Source organism: Portunus trituberculatus, chromosome 29 (assembly GCF_017591435.1).
Source record: "Portunus trituberculatus isolate SZX2019 chromosome 29, ASM1759143v1, whole genome shotgun sequence".
In the NCBI taxonomy this organism is placed as follows: domain Eukaryota; kingdom Metazoa; phylum Arthropoda; class Malacostraca; order Decapoda; family Portunidae; genus Portunus; species Portunus trituberculatus.
This window is the reverse complement of record NC_059283.1, coordinates 10,000,390-10,018,318: the sequence shown is the minus strand read 5'-3', so window position 1 is coordinate 10,018,318 and position 17,929 is coordinate 10,000,390. Positions and strand designations below refer to the sequence as shown.

At 36.3% G+C, this 17,929-nt stretch overlaps 1 protein-coding gene across 8 annotated transcripts in view; it reads right to left on the bottom strand.

The window, feature by feature from the left end:
* The window catches only part of LOC123510428 (potassium voltage-gated channel subfamily H member 6-like), a 699,140-nt gene continuing 681,211 nt past the window's right edge, over positions 1 to 17,929 (bottom strand). For all 8 annotated transcript variants that reach the window (XM_045265606.1, XM_045265610.1, XM_045265612.1 and 5 more), the window contains 6 exons: positions 16,600 to 16,741; positions 15,070 to 15,184; positions 14,752 to 14,900; positions 14,378 to 14,600; positions 10,173 to 10,346; positions 1 to 1,269 (listed from right to left, as the gene is read on the bottom strand). In XM_045265606.1, coding sequence (XP_045121541.1) covers positions 1,192 to 1,269; positions 10,173 to 10,346; positions 14,378 to 14,600; positions 14,752 to 14,900; positions 15,070 to 15,184; positions 16,600 to 16,741 — 881 coding nt within the window. In that variant the 3' untranslated portion in view covers positions 1 to 1,191. The remainder of the gene's footprint in view (positions 1,270 to 10,172; positions 10,347 to 14,377; positions 14,601 to 14,751; positions 14,901 to 15,069; positions 15,185 to 16,599; positions 16,742 to 17,929) is intronic.

Genomic DNA, 17,929 nt, shown 5'->3' with positions numbered 1-17,929 from the left:
TCATATGAAAATCAGTGTCTTTTACAAGGACCAATTTATACATGTATGCAATCGAGGCAAACGTGCAGCTGTATGTTCTAGTAAATATAAGTTGAACATTTAAACAACAGAGTAAAGGTTATAGCAGTCATCAGTTTTGTCTTATTTCAGCCAGTAACTAAAGCCTCGAGTTGTTGTCTTAACAAGTAACTTCATGTCAGTGGTAGAGTCCAAGGAGTGTCTAGTCAGCTTTCATTTCACGCAGGAGGAATCCATCACATGTTAAAAATGTTTGTACAAATGCACATCTCTAAAGTATTCTGTGGATGTTCTGCGTAAAAAGAACCAAATTGAAAAATAGACTGGTACTGGCATTAAAGACTGGAGAAGTTTATAAATACATATAAAAAAAATTATGAAAGAAGTATGACTGAAAACTTCTTGGACACAACCAATGGTTTATGTTCTCCACTCTTTAAATGAAAGGCATCACAGAAAACCTTAATCTTAAAAAATTAATTACCATCGTTCCCTGGACGTTGCAGTATTACCGAATCTGAAACAATTAGTGACTGTCTATGTGAATGTGCAGTCTTTTCTGTTCAATATCTGCATATCAAAACATATTCTGTCTATCTCTAATCATTTCAAGCAAGGTTAAACCTGCTACATTCACTGAGGAATACCTTAAACATTATGTATATTTAAGATCCCCTTCAACTGCACTTCAGGGGAGTCAATTTGAATGCAGAATTATAATAAATCAATAGATTCAGTGGTAAAAAGCCTTATTATTCAATTCTCTTATATAACTTAATGATACTGAATAGATCAGTTCTCACAGAATTGTGTATCACTTCCTACATGACTAAGATGAACTTATGTATTGCATGATAGATCAGTATACCAAGAAATTTAAGATTACATATGCAGTGTTATTTTAAACCTCTATCATTATTAAGTTGTTGCATTTCAGCTCAGTTAGATCTTTCCCCATCTTCCATCTACATATTTACTACATACGTTTCCACACAACTATAAGTCACATGTAATCTTCGTACACTAGATTTTTTTGCTCTCTAAATAATGAGTAATTGGAGAAAGATTCATTCGTTGCAAATTCACGTGGACTTGGGGATGCCAGTTACCACACGCTGGACTCCGACCTGAGTGGCTGTGGGTCCTTGAGGATTTGTTGATAAAGCACGAGTCCTAGACATCCGACTCAGTCCGGGGAGGAGCTGGCATGCTGTGGCGACTCGTGCCGGGACTTGCTTCCCTTGAACGTTCCTGAAAGGGAAGTGTCCGTCAGACGTGGTGCTTTAACCTGTGTGCCGGATGCTACACCACCCCAGCTACCTACCTACATGGATGTGTCCTGAGAGGTTTGGATTTTTCTTAATATGAAACTACAATTGAGGAACTAGCATTTGTAGATGACATATGATTATATTGATATGTATATTAGCTGTCTGTGATTTAGAAATACTAATGAGATGAAAAACTAGACTTGTTCAGTCAAACCCCCCCCCCATGCTGAATTGAATGAAGAAATGGAAATAAACATTTTAACAGAAAACCTTTCTAACTATTTCTTGATCAAGGTGATTCCATAATCAAAATTTTCTTTCTAATTAAGCTTTTCTCTTAATTGGAGGCTTAAAATGCTTAATAATAAACAACAATCCTTTAATAAACATGAAAGTAACATGCAATAATGTGAGTGATGTAACAAGCCACCATTTCAGATTGCTCTACTCAGAACTTCTTATAGTTCACTCTGAAGAGGAAACAATTACACTACATTTTATCCTCATAGTGTTCATGAAGTGCAATGAGCAATCCCACAGTGAGGAATGTTGGACTCAACTTGCCATTTCAAGAAGTAACTGGCTATCACATTTAAGGATTTCATATTCTCATTTAAGGACCAGTCTCCCATAAGACTGTGATGAAAACTATCAGCTTTACATAAAAAAGTATAGGACTTAAAAAAAACATGCTCTTTAACATAACATAAAGGAGTTTTACAGTGTAGAACACTGATAGAAATATAGATCCAGGTCAGTTCTCAAAAATTATATCTTTGGGGTAGGTTGAGATGCCTTTCAAAGGAGGGTGGGTTGAAATCAACATCAAAATAAAAAAACACTGATGTGCAAGACTAGGACTGAAGTCAAGATTCATATCATAAAACTTAAGGGGGTTCATCCTATCTGTGGTCCTATCTGAAAAATAATTTGATTCCTTATTCTTAGTTTTCTTCTAGTTTTTAGAAAAAAAAAAATAAATAAATAAATGGCAAATCATTGCATTGCATGAAATGGCACTTGAAAAAAAAAATCTATAATAATAATAATTCCCTTTATATGGAATCTTATGCGCATTTTTTTTTCTGGTGAATGTTTTAACATTATTATTGCATTACACAAAAGTAATAAATTTTTCTCAATATATTTATTCATGTCATTTGTATTTATTTTTCAAAACATTTACTGAAACTGTAAGCAAGAGAAATAATCATGAAAGAGGTACATCAAATCAATAGAGAATAAAAAAAAAACTGATAATGTCTGCAACAAAAAATCATGAAAAAGTTCACTGAATATATCAAAGGTGTCTGAGAGGAGACAAGAATTTTTTTTTTTTTTTCTATGAAAAGAGTTGTAAGTGAAAATTAAGCACTTGGTATTATACATATTAAGAGTTACCTTTCTTCCTGTGATCTCTGAGCCAAAGTGTGAGGAATAGGAAATTAGGAACTCCTTTTCCACACACACACAGGTCAGATAATGCAGTGAAAGATGTACTTTGTCATGGTTATTTTCTCCTGCACTTAATTCACTTTCAGCCATGAAAGATTGCAATCAATCATGATGTCATCTGCTGCTATCTCTTTCATCTTATGCAAGACATTTAGAGGGCATATTTTCATCTCTCTTTCAGATTTCCTATCCATATATATATATATATATATATATATATATATATATATATATATATATATATATATATATATATATATATATATGCACAGTGCTGTAATTTGTGCATATGTATGCCAGCTGTTTTGTGCTTGTGAGCAACATTACTGTGTAAAGGCAGTATGACATTTACTTGCGTTCAATGTCTCTCCAAGAAGAATACAAATCATTTAGACAATGGAAAATATGTAAATTTCATTGGTAAAGAAATGCTGCAATGATGAAATGCATAAACAATAACAAGCTTATTATGAGGAGCATAATGGTATTTCACATACACAAACATATCAAGCACAAAATAAATGTAATTAAACTAAAAATACCTTGGACGTGGTTGGAAATGAAAGAACAATTGTGATATTGTACACCAACACCAATCTACATAAGTCAAGCAAATATAAGAAATCAAGTGTCAATGAATAATCTTCCAGCTTGCATTCTGCAAGATTATGTTAATGAATAAACAAGACAATTAAGAAGATAACTCAAATTGGGTGCTCTGAAAAATACAAACATTAAGCAAAGTCATAAAATCCTACATAAGACAGAAATAAGATGCAAAGTGCGAGCAGGGATGTGGCAGGCCTTGTTGATGGGCTGTGAGTGCTTACGTGGGACCCTTGAGAAGAGGAAAGAGAGAGAAGAAGGGCGGCGGTATCACTGGTCACTGGTCTTAGAGGCTGCTAGCTGCCAGGGAAGGAACAGTGCGAGTGAGACTACACCTTCATACCCAAGCTCTCAACTGCTCATGAACTCTGTTGTTAGTCCATTATATTATCTCTAAAAACCTTGAGTGTGGCTGTCAGAGAATCAAACATTATTACGATCTTATTTTTATCTTAAAAAAAAAATAATAATAAAAATAAATAAATAAATGAATAAAATAAAATAAAAAATAAGTCACCACCTATGAAGTAAAAAAAAACATTATTGAGTTCATGAACCATTGCAAAAATGTATGTAGATAAATAAAAGGAGAGAGAGAGAGAGAGAGAGAGAGAGAGAGAGAGAGAGAGAGAGAGAGAGAGAGAGAGAGAGAGAGAGAGAGAGAGAGAGAGAGAGAGAGAGAGAGAGAGAGAGAGAGACTTGGAAAGAATCACCAGATTCTGAAGTATATTATGAAAATTTTAAAGAATATTAAATATTAATGATACACATATTTTGTGATACATATTTATATATTTCCCTCCAATCCAATTACAGATCATACTAATCATACTGAGATAAGATTGCATCTACATCAAATAAAAATTAATTAAAATAAATAAAATTCCCAATTCTCTTTGAAAATTCTGAATCTGGAGTTTCCATCTCCAACTGGCTGGAGTGCAAGGCTCCAGCAACACACACTGAGCAGCACAGATCAGTCTCACATGTAATATGCTAAGCACTGTTTAATATCAAATCATGTCGGCTGTAGAGTTGGAGTCAAGCACTGCAAGATACATGATGTTCTCCAACCTTTTTTCCATGTCTTTGTCTTTTTCAGTATTTTGAGAATGTAAATAGTGCATTAGGCAATGGAATGCTAATATCACTTAAAAGTAACAGAAACAGTCACTAGATCACCATATTTCTGCAATTTTTCTAATAATGTACTATTTCCTCAGGTATGGTAAACACATTTTGTGGTAAAATTAATAAACTACTGCACAACATCAGTGCACAATTTTTTTTTGCATGAAATTACACTAAGTACTTATGAATAAATTTGTGAGATAACTAAATAAATAGTGCAGTGAAATATGAACAAGAAACTGATCCTCATCAATGTGATGGGAATTTGTTAATACTATATAAAAAAAAAGTTTATTGCATGTGTGTAATAAACTATGGTCTCAATGATATGCTGGAACCTTCATTACCAGCTGCTAACTTCATAAAAAGAGCTTAGAGCTCACTATATTTAAGGTACAGGCGTCATACATCTCACACACAAGATAGACAGTAACCACTCCCTCCCAGGCCATCAAAAATCTAAAGTGATCTGATCTGAATTTGAACCAACACCAGATGAACTACAGAGTTGTGTGTCTGTCTGTCTGTGTGTGTGTGTGTGTGTGTGTGTGTGTGTGTGTGTGTGTGTGTGTGTGTGTGTGTGTGTGTGTGTGTGTGTGTGTGTGTGTGTGTGTGTGTGTTTCTGTTTTCTAACAGCATAGAGTCTATCCTGCAATATCCCATCTTTTATTGTGCATGCAAGTGTATGTGTGTGTGTCATCTATCAAGTGTCTACCTGTCTTTCTTGTCAAGTATTCCTTGGCAATCCTATCTTTCATTTACTTTACAGTACCTTACACTGAATTAATTAATTCTTGGAGTGGTCAACTAGTTCAGCACCAAATTTTGCTTCATCCTTAAGAGGGACCTAAAATAGCACTAATTCATCACACTGCCTATACAGAGTGGTGTAATAGTAGGAGCTTCAGAGCCCAGCCAATGAATAAAGTGACCCCAAACTGCCATCCCGTTTGAGTCCCATGTTGTTGATATGACCAAGAAAAAGAGCCTAAGTTTAAAGACCACTGCCCAGCTGGACTAAAGAAACGTGGTTTGTTAACAAAGCCTGTGTCCAAAGAGTGTCTGGTGGTGGGTTACAAAACTGGATCAGGAAGGCAGCCAAACAATTCCTACCAACAAAATGAGGCATAACACAGCCAAGAAGACAAATTCATTCTCAGACTATTGTAAAGAATGATTATAGACTCTAATCCATGTGTGACAGAAAGAAGAGTAAAAGAAAGCAACTCATACACATTTGATAAGTGTTCTGTATGAAATGAAATGTTGATAGATGCATCATGAAGCAGAGGAGAAGAAAGCTCTTTTGACCCTTTTATGAGAGGAGTAGAGTGGTTTTTTTTTTTTTGTGTGTGTGGGGGGATGCTGACAAGAGGCTAGAGATACTGTGGAGTAATGAATCCAATTTTACTGCCACAGATGCAGAAATTGTACCATCAGCCCATAAGCAATCTTCTTGATCCTTCTCAACATCCAAGTTCACTGCTAAACACACTAGGAAGACAGCAGCTGATTGGACTTTGCCTGGCTGGCTCAGAAGCTCCTACTGATACGTTACTCTGTGTAGGTGGCATTCGGGGAATTTTACATCCCTATTGAAGGCTAAGCAAGATTTAATATAATGAACATACTGGTCACACCCAGGGCAGACAAATTCAATGTGAAGCACTGTATCTCTCTCTCTCTCTGTAAGAGGATTAATATTCTCCATAAAAATGTGGATTGTAATTAATTTTTACGGTATTCTACAAGAAAGCAGGTACTAAAATTTACAAAGGCTTCATTATCTTTTCTTTCCTACAGTAAAGGTTTCACTTGCATTTTCCATGCATACTAATGTGCTCCATACATGAGGAAATATGCAACTGTGTAATCAAAATAGAAAACAGCAGTTTTCTCAATGAAATACCAAGTCATTATAATTATAGGCTTTCTAAATATGTACATTACTGAAGCTTTGCATATTTTAAAATATTAGGTACTTCTTATGTCTTAATGAAGCCTATATATTGATCACTTTATCCTTCTAGTCTCATCAAGAAATGCAAGTTAATCTTACTACAGGAATACATGAATATATCATCAGTAAATATATTCAGCATTACAACACTGGCTTATCTTTCCTGGAGTAAAAAGTTGGAATTGTTTTAATGCATGAGATATGCACACAACCTACAGACCTACTAGAGTGTAGCACCCTTTCCTGTACAACACATTATGCCTGCAGAGCACCACATTGCTTCATCATTCACAACTTAAACATTAAATTCAGGCCACTTAGATATACATCACAGATTTAAATCAGTTTGAACCAATAATGCTGTAAAATACTGCATGAGTTAGTATGTGGCTCCTTGGGCAGTGCTGATCAATACATCACACAGGATAAAATCTATGAATAATATCAATTTGCGAATGTTATCACCCTACGGCCCACAAAGTGATTAAATGTTACAAATAAGAAAGTATTGCTGCTGTGGCTGCAATTAATGAGTAAGAATTATTTGGATTTAAATATCACCATTAGGTATGGCAACACTAGGAATAATAACAGCAAAAGTCAGTATACCATAAAACTTGCTGTTGTTATTTAAGTGCATTAAGTTTAGAACATTTGATTAGTTACTATGGTTACTACTTCATAAAATTATTTACAAGACATTATTTTATTTTGTAAGTTTTATATCTTTAAACCATTTAGTTATACTCTATTTCAGTTAGTGAGAGAAAATGAAAAAAATATTGCCTATTTAATAAGTAAAAGATTTATAGCAGACGAACAAAGCAAACCTGTTCTGCAAAATTATAAAATATTATTGTATATTTGATATATATTGATCTCCATCAGACAGTGAAGTGTTTCCTTGAAAGTATATTTTTTTCTATTCATGTACTGAAAAAAGGTGCTACATGAAAAAACCAAGATACAGTACAGCAAATGTAAGCAAATAATACAACTAATCTAGAAAACTTTCAATACACATAAATCAAATGCCAATTAATTACAGTTTAATTCTTGCCCAAAATCACTGTTGCAAGGTTGCTAACACCACAAAATTATTGAAGCAGATATGATGCAGTTTCAAATTGGTCTCTATCATAATACTGAACTAAGCCTGACATCTGTGATTACTACATGTGAATAGTGATGTCCAAGGATTGACTGAATACACTGTATATTCTTAAGCAGATTACTGGTGAAAACCACTTTTCAACTTTTCTGATATCTGGAAAACCAAAAACCACAAGCAGCCAGAAAAAAGCAGCCTGTAACTGATCAACAAATTGATGTTCTAAATACTGGGTGAACACACAATGATTTTAAGCTTTTCATGCAAACTAGAATAAATAGTAATTATCAATACTGTCATTCTAGTATATTTTCATACAGATAAAAGAAACTAGGTAGGGTGACAAAGCTTAGCAATAAATCTGAAGAGAATAAGGAGCCAAAACAAAGGACAGACAAACACTCACACACGCACACACACACACACACACACACATTCTTAATTACGTACACAAATTCACACAGGACAAACATTAAACGTACATACATACAGAGGCATGTTGTAAATAAATAAGTGAAACAGACGACTTAATATACACTTCAATAACACAGATGCTTGCTTGCTCGTCACGCATAAACGTCATGTCAAGGTCAGTGCATCAATATGTACTTGACTAACACACAAAACATTGGCAGACTCCAAAACTACTGTGGAGCAATGCCAAGAGTGCGAAGAGTGGCTCACTCCCAGACACTGCCCAACATACAGTCACCACAGCGAGGTAGGAGGATGCACGTCATTTATCATTTATTTAATGTGTGTGTGTGTGTGTGTGTGTGTGTGTGTGTGTGTGTGTGTGTGTGTGTGTGTGTGTGTGTATTTACCTATTTCTGTATTACAGGGCCTGAGCTAAGCTCTCTGTGACCTGTCTCCTTGTCCATATCTCTTGTCATATCTCTCTTTCATCTGATTGACACACACCGCGTCAACGTGTGTGTGTGTGTGTGTGTGTGTGTGTGTGTGTGTGTGTGTGTGTGTGTGTGTGTGTGTGTGTGTGTGTGTGTGTGTGTGTGTGTGTGTGTGTGTGTGTGTGTGTGTGTGTGTGTGTGTGTGTGTGTGTGCACTGAGTTTGTAGTCTCTCTGTGCAAGATATTCTGAAGTATTGATGTAGTTTTTATTTTGGACAGTTTGTTTAATGTCCATGGAATGTAACTGGACTTCTTGTGTGTGTGTGTGTGTGTGTGTGTGTGTGTGTGTGTGTGTGTGTGTGTGTGTGTGTGTGTGTGTGAGAGAGAGAGAGAGAGAGAGAGAGAGAGAGAGAGAGAGAGAGAGAGAGAGAGAGAGAGAGAGAGAGAGAGAGAGAGAGAGAGAGAGAGAGAGAGAGAGAGAGAGAGAGAGAGAGAGAGAGAGAGAGAGAGAGAGAGAGAGAATTTTCATACAAATGAGAAAAACAAAGTACATAATGAACCAGAGGAAAAAAAAAAAAAACAATAAATAAAACTAAAAAAAAAAGGGAATTAGCTTAAAAATTACCAAACAACAATGTTCTAGCAAGATCTGAGTTAAATTTCAGAGTTTTTTACCATTACTTACACGTCTATTAACAAATTACTGCAGGAGTGAGAGGTCAACGATCAACTGTGCCGGGTCAGACAACTATAAGCATCACTGAGTAATGGCATAATTTGTAACCTTCCTTTACTTCCAGGGTTTCTGATCAAAGGCAGGAAAATAAATGAAAAATCAATCTAGCATAAGTTGCCATCATTTCTTGCATGAGTAGTGACAATGCTTCCTTCTCACAGGATTTGTGGTGCAATTTTGAATAAAATTTGTATGCATATCAAGTCCAGCACATATTTGCACTGAGTGTATCTAGATTGCCAATCTTATCATGACAAAAAAAAAAAAATAAACAAATAAATAAAAAAATAAATAAATAAAAATAACAAGAATGTTGGAAGTGAAAGCAAAGAAAGATTAGTAAGAGATGAGGAAAGGCAGAGGTCAATATCTAGAGTAGTGTGTACTTGATCAACAGTTTCTGTAAACTTGCTCATTAAAAAAGAATTTTGATCCACTGATTTGAATTAATCATCAAAACACTTTGGGGAGGGAGGGGATAACTTTCAGTAATGAATACATATAATGATATTCCATAATTATCAATATGCAACATTTTAGAAGTAAAACATAATTGCAACATAGACTGAAAACATTCAAAGAACGATAAAGAATTTTAATGGATAATTGAGGAGAAAATGTCAAGCAATTCAGAATATCATAAACGCAGGTGAAATAAAAAAAGCACATCTCATTTGATGGAAATGCAAAAAAATGTATATTCTCTGCAATCCACAATGTGTTTAATAATCTTTGAATATATTTGAACTCCAAGAACTGAGAGATGTGAATATCTGGAGTAATTAGGACTGGAGCATAAATCTGAGTGTACATAATACATATAAGATACACTGAATGTGGAGGTGATGCATGTAATGATGGATGTTAGAGCATTACTAAACATTGCAACACTGACGGGAGCAAGTACCATGAGCCGACAGTGTGTTGACTCGTGCATGAAGTGAGTGCGGGTGTGTGGTGGTGTTGGCAGGGCAGGCAAGGGAGTGGGATAGGTGGAGGGTATTCTGTGGTTTGGTTTGCGTTGTCAGGAACTCACAGACAACGACTCCATTTCATCCAGCGACTCTAGTCTAGCGATGGGAGCCTCGGTGAGGGATCGGAAGTCGCCCCAGGAGTCAGGCTCAGAGCCCTTGGAGTCCTCCCGCCGGGGTGCCCAGGGGTCCAGGGCTGAGCCTTGCAGAGGTGAGCGGCACTTACGACGCCACCGGGCCTGCGGCAGCACCACAGCAGCCATGACCCATGTTAGTCACAAAGACAAGACTGAATCCCACAGTTACCAACTCATAAGCTCCTGCCTCTGATACTGAATAGGTGGAGCTCTGACATAACAAGGAATGGCCTCCTTCTCTGTGAGGCCCAACCATGGTAGCCATGATGGCTCCTACTCTTATGTGAGCCACAGCTGGCAATCATGCTGTTACACTGAACATGTTGAACAAACAACTTCTACAATTATATGAAAAGTGTGTAGGTCAGTTATGGCTACCATGCTGTACCATGTTCCACTCTTATTAAAATTTAGCAAATATTCCCTCAAAACATTTTCCAAGTCAACCTGAACCAACACACTACAATATGCACATTGCAGCACACTCATACTGACTCTGCTTTGCTGGAGCATGTAGTCTGATATGTGCCATCAATTGTGGACAGGCTCCTTCAGATCTACCTAATTATATAAAATTCCACCTATGTACTGATTTTCAAAAGCTAGAAAAAAAAAAATCTGTCCAAATAAAAATAAAAATATCTGCGACAAAGCAGTGCAAAATACAATGGTAATGTAATGATGCTGGCTTTTCATATCATAGTGTGATGATGACTGACTTGGACATTCAATGACTGGCAACTACATCAATGTTATCCTGAAAATCTTAAAAATTTCTAGTCTTAATCAGTTATACTCTATCAATTTCACATAATGAGAGACACTTCACACAACAGAAATGTTCACATGTCCACACATGAAGGAAGCACACCATCTACAGGCAACTGTACCCTACACTCCTACAGACTGGTGTACACAAGTCATGCATATGACACCATTATCCCGAAACAGAGTCAACAGTAAAACAGAACCTGAATTACTAATACAGGATAATTTAGATATAGGTAAAAAAAAATGATGACTCATACTATTCAGAGTAATAGTGACATTAACATAACTTCTTATCTTCAAATAGATTAAAAAAAAAAAAAAATTTAAATGAGTCTCTCCAGCTGAACTGAATAACCTGCACCTACTGAGATGCAATGCTCTAAATCTTGTGTTCCTTGTACGGACTGTTTACTAGGTGGGCCAACTAATGCACATCTCTGCAGCTACTTCCTGTTCTCCAAAGTTTTCTAGATTGATAAAATCCACAATCAAGTCATGTACTGTAACAATTACAAATTCTATATAATATAAACTTTTATGACCATTATGGATCACTTCCTTTAGAAGAAAATTTTCACCTGAGATCACTGATAAATATCTGACTATTAGTGTTATGTGCAAAGGGAAAACATCACAAATTTTGTTGCTTCTTGTCAAAGGAATTCTGTCTGTTAGGAGGCTGACAATATTAATAAATGTAATGGTAACAGGCACATTAATTTGTGCATTCTATATTCTTGTTATTTTCTAAACTATTTCATATTCCTGAATTAGTCATGGTGAAAATTGCAGTATATTGGCTGCAATGGAGATAAGTCTTCTTCTTCGACTATAATAATCTAAAACAATGTAATCTAGACTATGGCTATATGTAGTGAGTTTCACCCAGCATGGACTCACCTCATCTCAACGTGAGTCTATTATAATATAATATAAATAATAAAAATTATCTTTCCTTTGTATTTATGTTTCAATTAATATGCTGACAAATATGCTTGATGACAGAAATATACAGGACTTTTCCAGGGAGGAGACTAACAGCATAAAATACAAATAACAGGTTTTTTTTTTCTAATTTTCATTTCCAGACCATCTAATGCACAAAATTAGAAAATCAATAAAAGTTCAAAATAACTAATCTTCCTCAAAATCTAGGCATTAGTGGCCTTCTACTTACTATTCCTATACAAATCTATATACTTTAAAATTATTTTTATTGGCCATTCTTGCAGTGTGTTATGAATGAAAAGTAATGTCTTGTATATTTACATACACTGTTGTTTTCACACATACTTTGGCTCTGGCAGACAATCAGGGTTTAGCTACACAAACTTCATCCATAACAGTGCACCAAAATAAAATGATGCAAAATGCTTTCCTTTGTAAATTACACAATCTATATTACACCAGCAGCAGCAATTTTCTTTTTTAATGGCTTTCAATGAACCATCTTTAGTCTTTCCATATACTATTAAAATTTCTTTCCTCATCTATCAATATGTAATCAACATCATGCATATTTACTATTGTTCTCTAATTTTGCATAATTGAAGAATATAAAGTGGAAGATGGAATTATGCCAAGACAGATTTTGGAAACCTAAAGAAATTCTTTCAAGAGACAAATTGATGAAATTCAAGAGTGCTAAGGAGCAAATGAAAAGTGGAAGGAATTTATAAAAATATACAAAGAAGGTGAGAAAAATTTGTACCAATAAGACAACATAGAGAAGTTGGAAAGCAGGACTGGTTTAACGATAGATGTGAAAAGGCTAGAACAAGAAAAGAGGATGCATGGAAGAGGTGGAGAAGGAAAAGACGGATTAAGCAGTGGAAAGTTACAAAAGAGCAAGAAATGAATATGTGTTGATTAGAAGAGAAGAAAGAAAGAAACAAGAAAAGGATATAATTGATAAATGTAAAGACCAACCAAGGCTTTTTTACAGACATGTGAACAACAACATCAAAAATAGAGAAAGTATTGAAAGTTTAGAAGTAAATGGAGTATACAGTGAAGATCCCAGGAAATGGCAGAGGCTATGAATGGATGCTTTCGGAAGGTATTCACAAAGGAGACTGCTTTTGACAAACCACTGGTAATGGAACAGAAAGGGATTATGAAGGAGTTTCAAGTAACGGTGGAGGAGATCAAGAACATGATGGGGAGTTTAGAAGTGAGAAAAGCTGTGGGACCTGATGGGGTATCAGGATGGATTTTAAGAGAATGCAGGAGCAATTGGCAGAAAAAGTTTGTGAAGTAATTGATGCCTCATTAAGGGAAGGCGTAGTGCCCCAAGACTGGAAAAGAGCTAACATTGTCCCAATCTATAAATCAGGTAACAAGAGAGACCCATTGAACTATAGACCAGTGTCACTTACAAGTGTGGTAGCTAAGATGTGTGAGAGGGTGGTGAAGACTAGATGGACAGACTTCTTGGAGAAAATGACATACTTTGTGAGTGTCAATTTGGTTTTAGGAAAGGGCGTTCATGCACGACAAACCTGATATGTTACTATTCGAGGGTGATAGATGTAATACAGGAAAGAGATGGTTGGGCTGATGGAATATATCTGGATTTAAAAAAGGCCTTTGATAAGGTACCACACCAGAGACTGATCTGGAAACTTGAAATGGTAGGAGGAGTGCATGGCAGTTTACTAAAATGGATGGAAGACTTTTGGTAGGAAGAGAAATGAGAACAATAATTAAGGACAGACCATCAGAATGGGGATTGGTGGAGAGTGGAGTTCCACAGGGATCAGTGTTGGCACCAGTAATGTTCGCAGTCTACATAAATGACATGGTGGATGGGGTGTCCAGTTATGTGAGCCTATTTGCAGACGATGCAAAATTGTTACGAAAAGTGAGATGTGACAAAGATTGCGAACTACTCCAGGAAGACTTGGACAGAATATGGAAATGGAGCTGTACATGGCAAATGGAGTTCAACACGACAAAATGCAAGAAAATAGAGTTTGGCAAGAGTGAAAGAAGAATCAGGAGTATGTACAAGATAGGAAATGAAGACATAAACCAGTATGAATATATATATATATATATATATATATATATATATATATATATATATATATATATATATATATATATATATGCACACACACACACACACACACACACACACACACACACACACACACACACACACTGCACTAGAAGTATCTCCTATAACACCTCTTTACCTTAGAAATAAAATTGGTTATTTTAGCATTTGTAAAAAGAATGCTGAAAATCAAAGTATTGTTAAAAATTGAGATTAAAATCAAAGAGCAGCAGTTTCACCTGGAAATTAACAAAGCATTAAAAATGACGGCCATTTCATCGAACACCTCAGAGCATTTTACCTGTGTTAAATCTGAAGGCTGGGATTGACTGCGGGGTGGAGATGGTCTCAAAGAGTCTGAGTCCAAGTCTGGAGTGAGAGGCATGGAAGGGCATTGTCTTGTGGTACCCCCAACTCCTCCTCGACCAGGACCACTCAAGCCTCCAAGGGCTCCACTCACTTCTCGAAAATCAAGGCCTTGGTGGGTGGAGCTATCACTTGAATGCCCTAGCAAATCCTCCACCCTGAGAATACAGGACGATTTGCTTCATTCCAAAGCTCCAGTGAAATCGAGTCAAATTTTTGTCTCGTATTTCAATACAGAATGACTATTCACTATACACTTGCACCTTTGCAATGCTTTTCATTACAGGTACGCTTTCTCTGACAACTCACTGAGGTCGAGTGATCTCCAGAGAGCGGTAGTGGTGTCTTGAGTGCTTCGGGGTGTCGTCATGCAAGGAGGCAGTTCGTCGGAACACTTTACCTTCTCGTCCATTTCCTCCCCGAGAACCATTTCCTCCACCACGACGATTTTCTGGACTCTGAAAATTCAGAAAGTCAAGAATTTTTAAATGCCATGAGGGAAACCAGTGATTTCAATTCTATTATCTGCACATGTTCAATGAAGGATCAATAGAACAAGGTAGGATATGCTAAAAAAATAATCTATCTAAATCAGAGTGTCAAAGTTTCATCACAATAATCCCTCACCTGATCAGAATCCATTTGGGACGGTGAAACTGATGACTGTTGTTGCTGCTGTTGCAGAATGGAGAGAATGTGACCAATGTCTGATGTCACACGCATCTCCAAATGCTGCATTTGCCTGAGGAGACGTTTTACAAAATTAAGTATTGTGTCAATATCAGTTTTGTTGATATAAAGGCCCATTTTCTTTACCATTTCTTTTGTCATCTGATAAAGGAAGAAATTCATTGACTGAAGATATACTTGGCTAGCACAAATATTATCAAAATCATTTATGAAGTTTTAAAAAAAGTTTGTAGAAGTTTTAAAATCTGTATGACTGTATGATAGTCAGATTATGCAAAGAATAGGGAACATCAATAAACACCACCATACCTGCTGAACTGGTCCATTCTAATGAACAAGCGAAGGACATCATTTCTAAAATCTTCATCATCCTCCTCCTCCTCCTCCTCCTCCTCCTCCCCCTCACCTTCCTCTTCCTGTTCTGTATAAACAAACATTGCCATGCTCTCAAACACAGAACACAAACAAATAACTAAACTCAGGCTGAGAATCCTTTACCTGGAATGCTTGTGATACACGGGTTTTTGGATTGACTAACAGAACGAGACACTCACCGTGAAAACATCAGGGATGAGAGAGAGAGAGAGAGAGAGAGAGAGAGAGAGAGAGAGAGAGAGAGAGAGAGAGAGAGAGAGAGAGAGAGAGAGAGAGAGAGAGAGAGAGAGAGAGAGAGAGAGAGAGAGAGAGAGAGAGAGAGAGAGAGAGAGAGAGAGAGAGAGAGAGAGAGAATGCATCAGTAGGTTTACTGACATTCAAGGTGGGTGGGGGGCAGTTAGATGCAGCATTTGAGATCCATCAAGCATAAACTTTATACGTCAGTTTAGCACACACTAATGAGCTGCATGAAAAAAAAAAAAAACAACAACATTTTCCCCATGATATTTTGGACAATATCTTTCGTGTTTTGTTGATATCAAAGGAACAATTCATCAATCCAAGGCAACACCAACACTCAGGGACTTGATGTGTCCAAGGCTTACAGATGAAGGATTCTCAACCAACAAAACTACAAACAAAGATTGCACATGAGGCACATCTAGTAATTATATTCATGCATAAAAGAACAAACAAACAAATAAAGCATGCTGTAGAAAATTGAAATTAATAAAAACAGTTATGGTGCACAAATATGTTTAGACACAATTTGGTACATTTCTTCTTTTATTCCTAATTATTATCAGATTCCTTGCCAAATATGATTAAGTGACAATTACTAGATTACTTGTAAAATTAAAAAAAAGAAAAATAAACTTTGGAATCTAAGAAATAAAAATTATATCAATATTCCCATACAACATAAGAAATGTGTCAAGCTACACTACAAAAATGGGTGGGAAAAAAAAAAGAGAAAAAAAGAAAACATGAGGCCAATGGTACAGACACATGGCAGCCAGAGGTACAAGAGGTGCAGCAGTGCACAACACAACAGAGCTGTGGCACAACACTCGGGATGCAACAACCCACTACCTGGTGATGGCATCTAAGCGCAAGTTGACCTCCACAACTTCCCGACTATGACTGTGAGTGGCACTGTGTTGACCCTCCACAGGTAAAGTCAAGCTGGAGTGGCGGGCATGGACTCGCCGCTCAGGACTGGCACTACCTGCAACTACCGTGCCATACAAGGTTATCAAAGGTCACCTTCATGGGGGAGCTGTAAGGAACTACAATTATGTTGAGGGAAACTGTAGTTATTACATAGAAGCAAGTACAATATTGTGCAATGACTGAGATGGCGGCAACAATAATGTCCATTACTTCTACCAACTTCAATTGCAACAAACAAGATTTTGCAACCAACAAAAACATGGGAGACTGAGAATATATAAATATATATATATATATATATATATATATATATATATATATATATATATATATATATATATATATATATTCAAGTAAATCTACAGAGAGAGAGAGAGAGAGAGAGAGAGAGAGAGAGAGAGAGAGAGAGAGAGAGAGAGAGAGAGAGAGAGAGAGAGAGAGAGAGAGAGAGAGAGAGAGAGAGAGAGAGAGAGAGAGAGAGAGAGAGAGAGAGAGAGAGAGAGAGAGAGAGAGAGAGAGAGAGAGAGAGCTCCTGCACTACCAGCAGTAAAAGTACCAATAAAGTGTACATATCATGATATTATTTCCTTTCCCTCTATCTTTCTGGACACAACTGTCAATATGGAGTGATAAATGGCTGATAGTTTTCCAACTAATGACAACATCTCAATTCATCTCAGCAATCCCTCTCCAGGCAACTTGTGCAGCCTGTGTGAGACTGTCACAGCAAAACTTGCTTCATTATTTCTACCTTGCAATAACATCACCTGATTCCTGTGGCTAATATTCTGTCAACATGAGCAACACATTGTTAACTACACTTCAAACCTCACAACTTTTTCTTCATTTGAAATGCACAGCAACTCATTTTATTCAAGTATTCCTCATGTCTTACATATCCATTGCTTTTCATGACATACTATTTGTCGTATCAAATTACAGAACATAGAGCATGTGTCCTCAAGGATTTTTGGTTTGCATACACATACATTGCTTCATTACATATGCAGCACATGAATGGTTTTGGGAAAAGCTGGTGGAAAGTAGATATTGATGATGATGATGACGTGATTATCATGATGAGAATATTCATAATAACATTTGTTTTTGAAACACAAAAGACATAGAAGCAGGTAACTCAAAATGGCATTGATAGACATGAGCATGATAAATCAGAAAAGGCACAGGTAAAATTATTGTATAAAAGCCCACAGGATCCTTAAGGATAAAAATGGTTAAAGTAAACTAT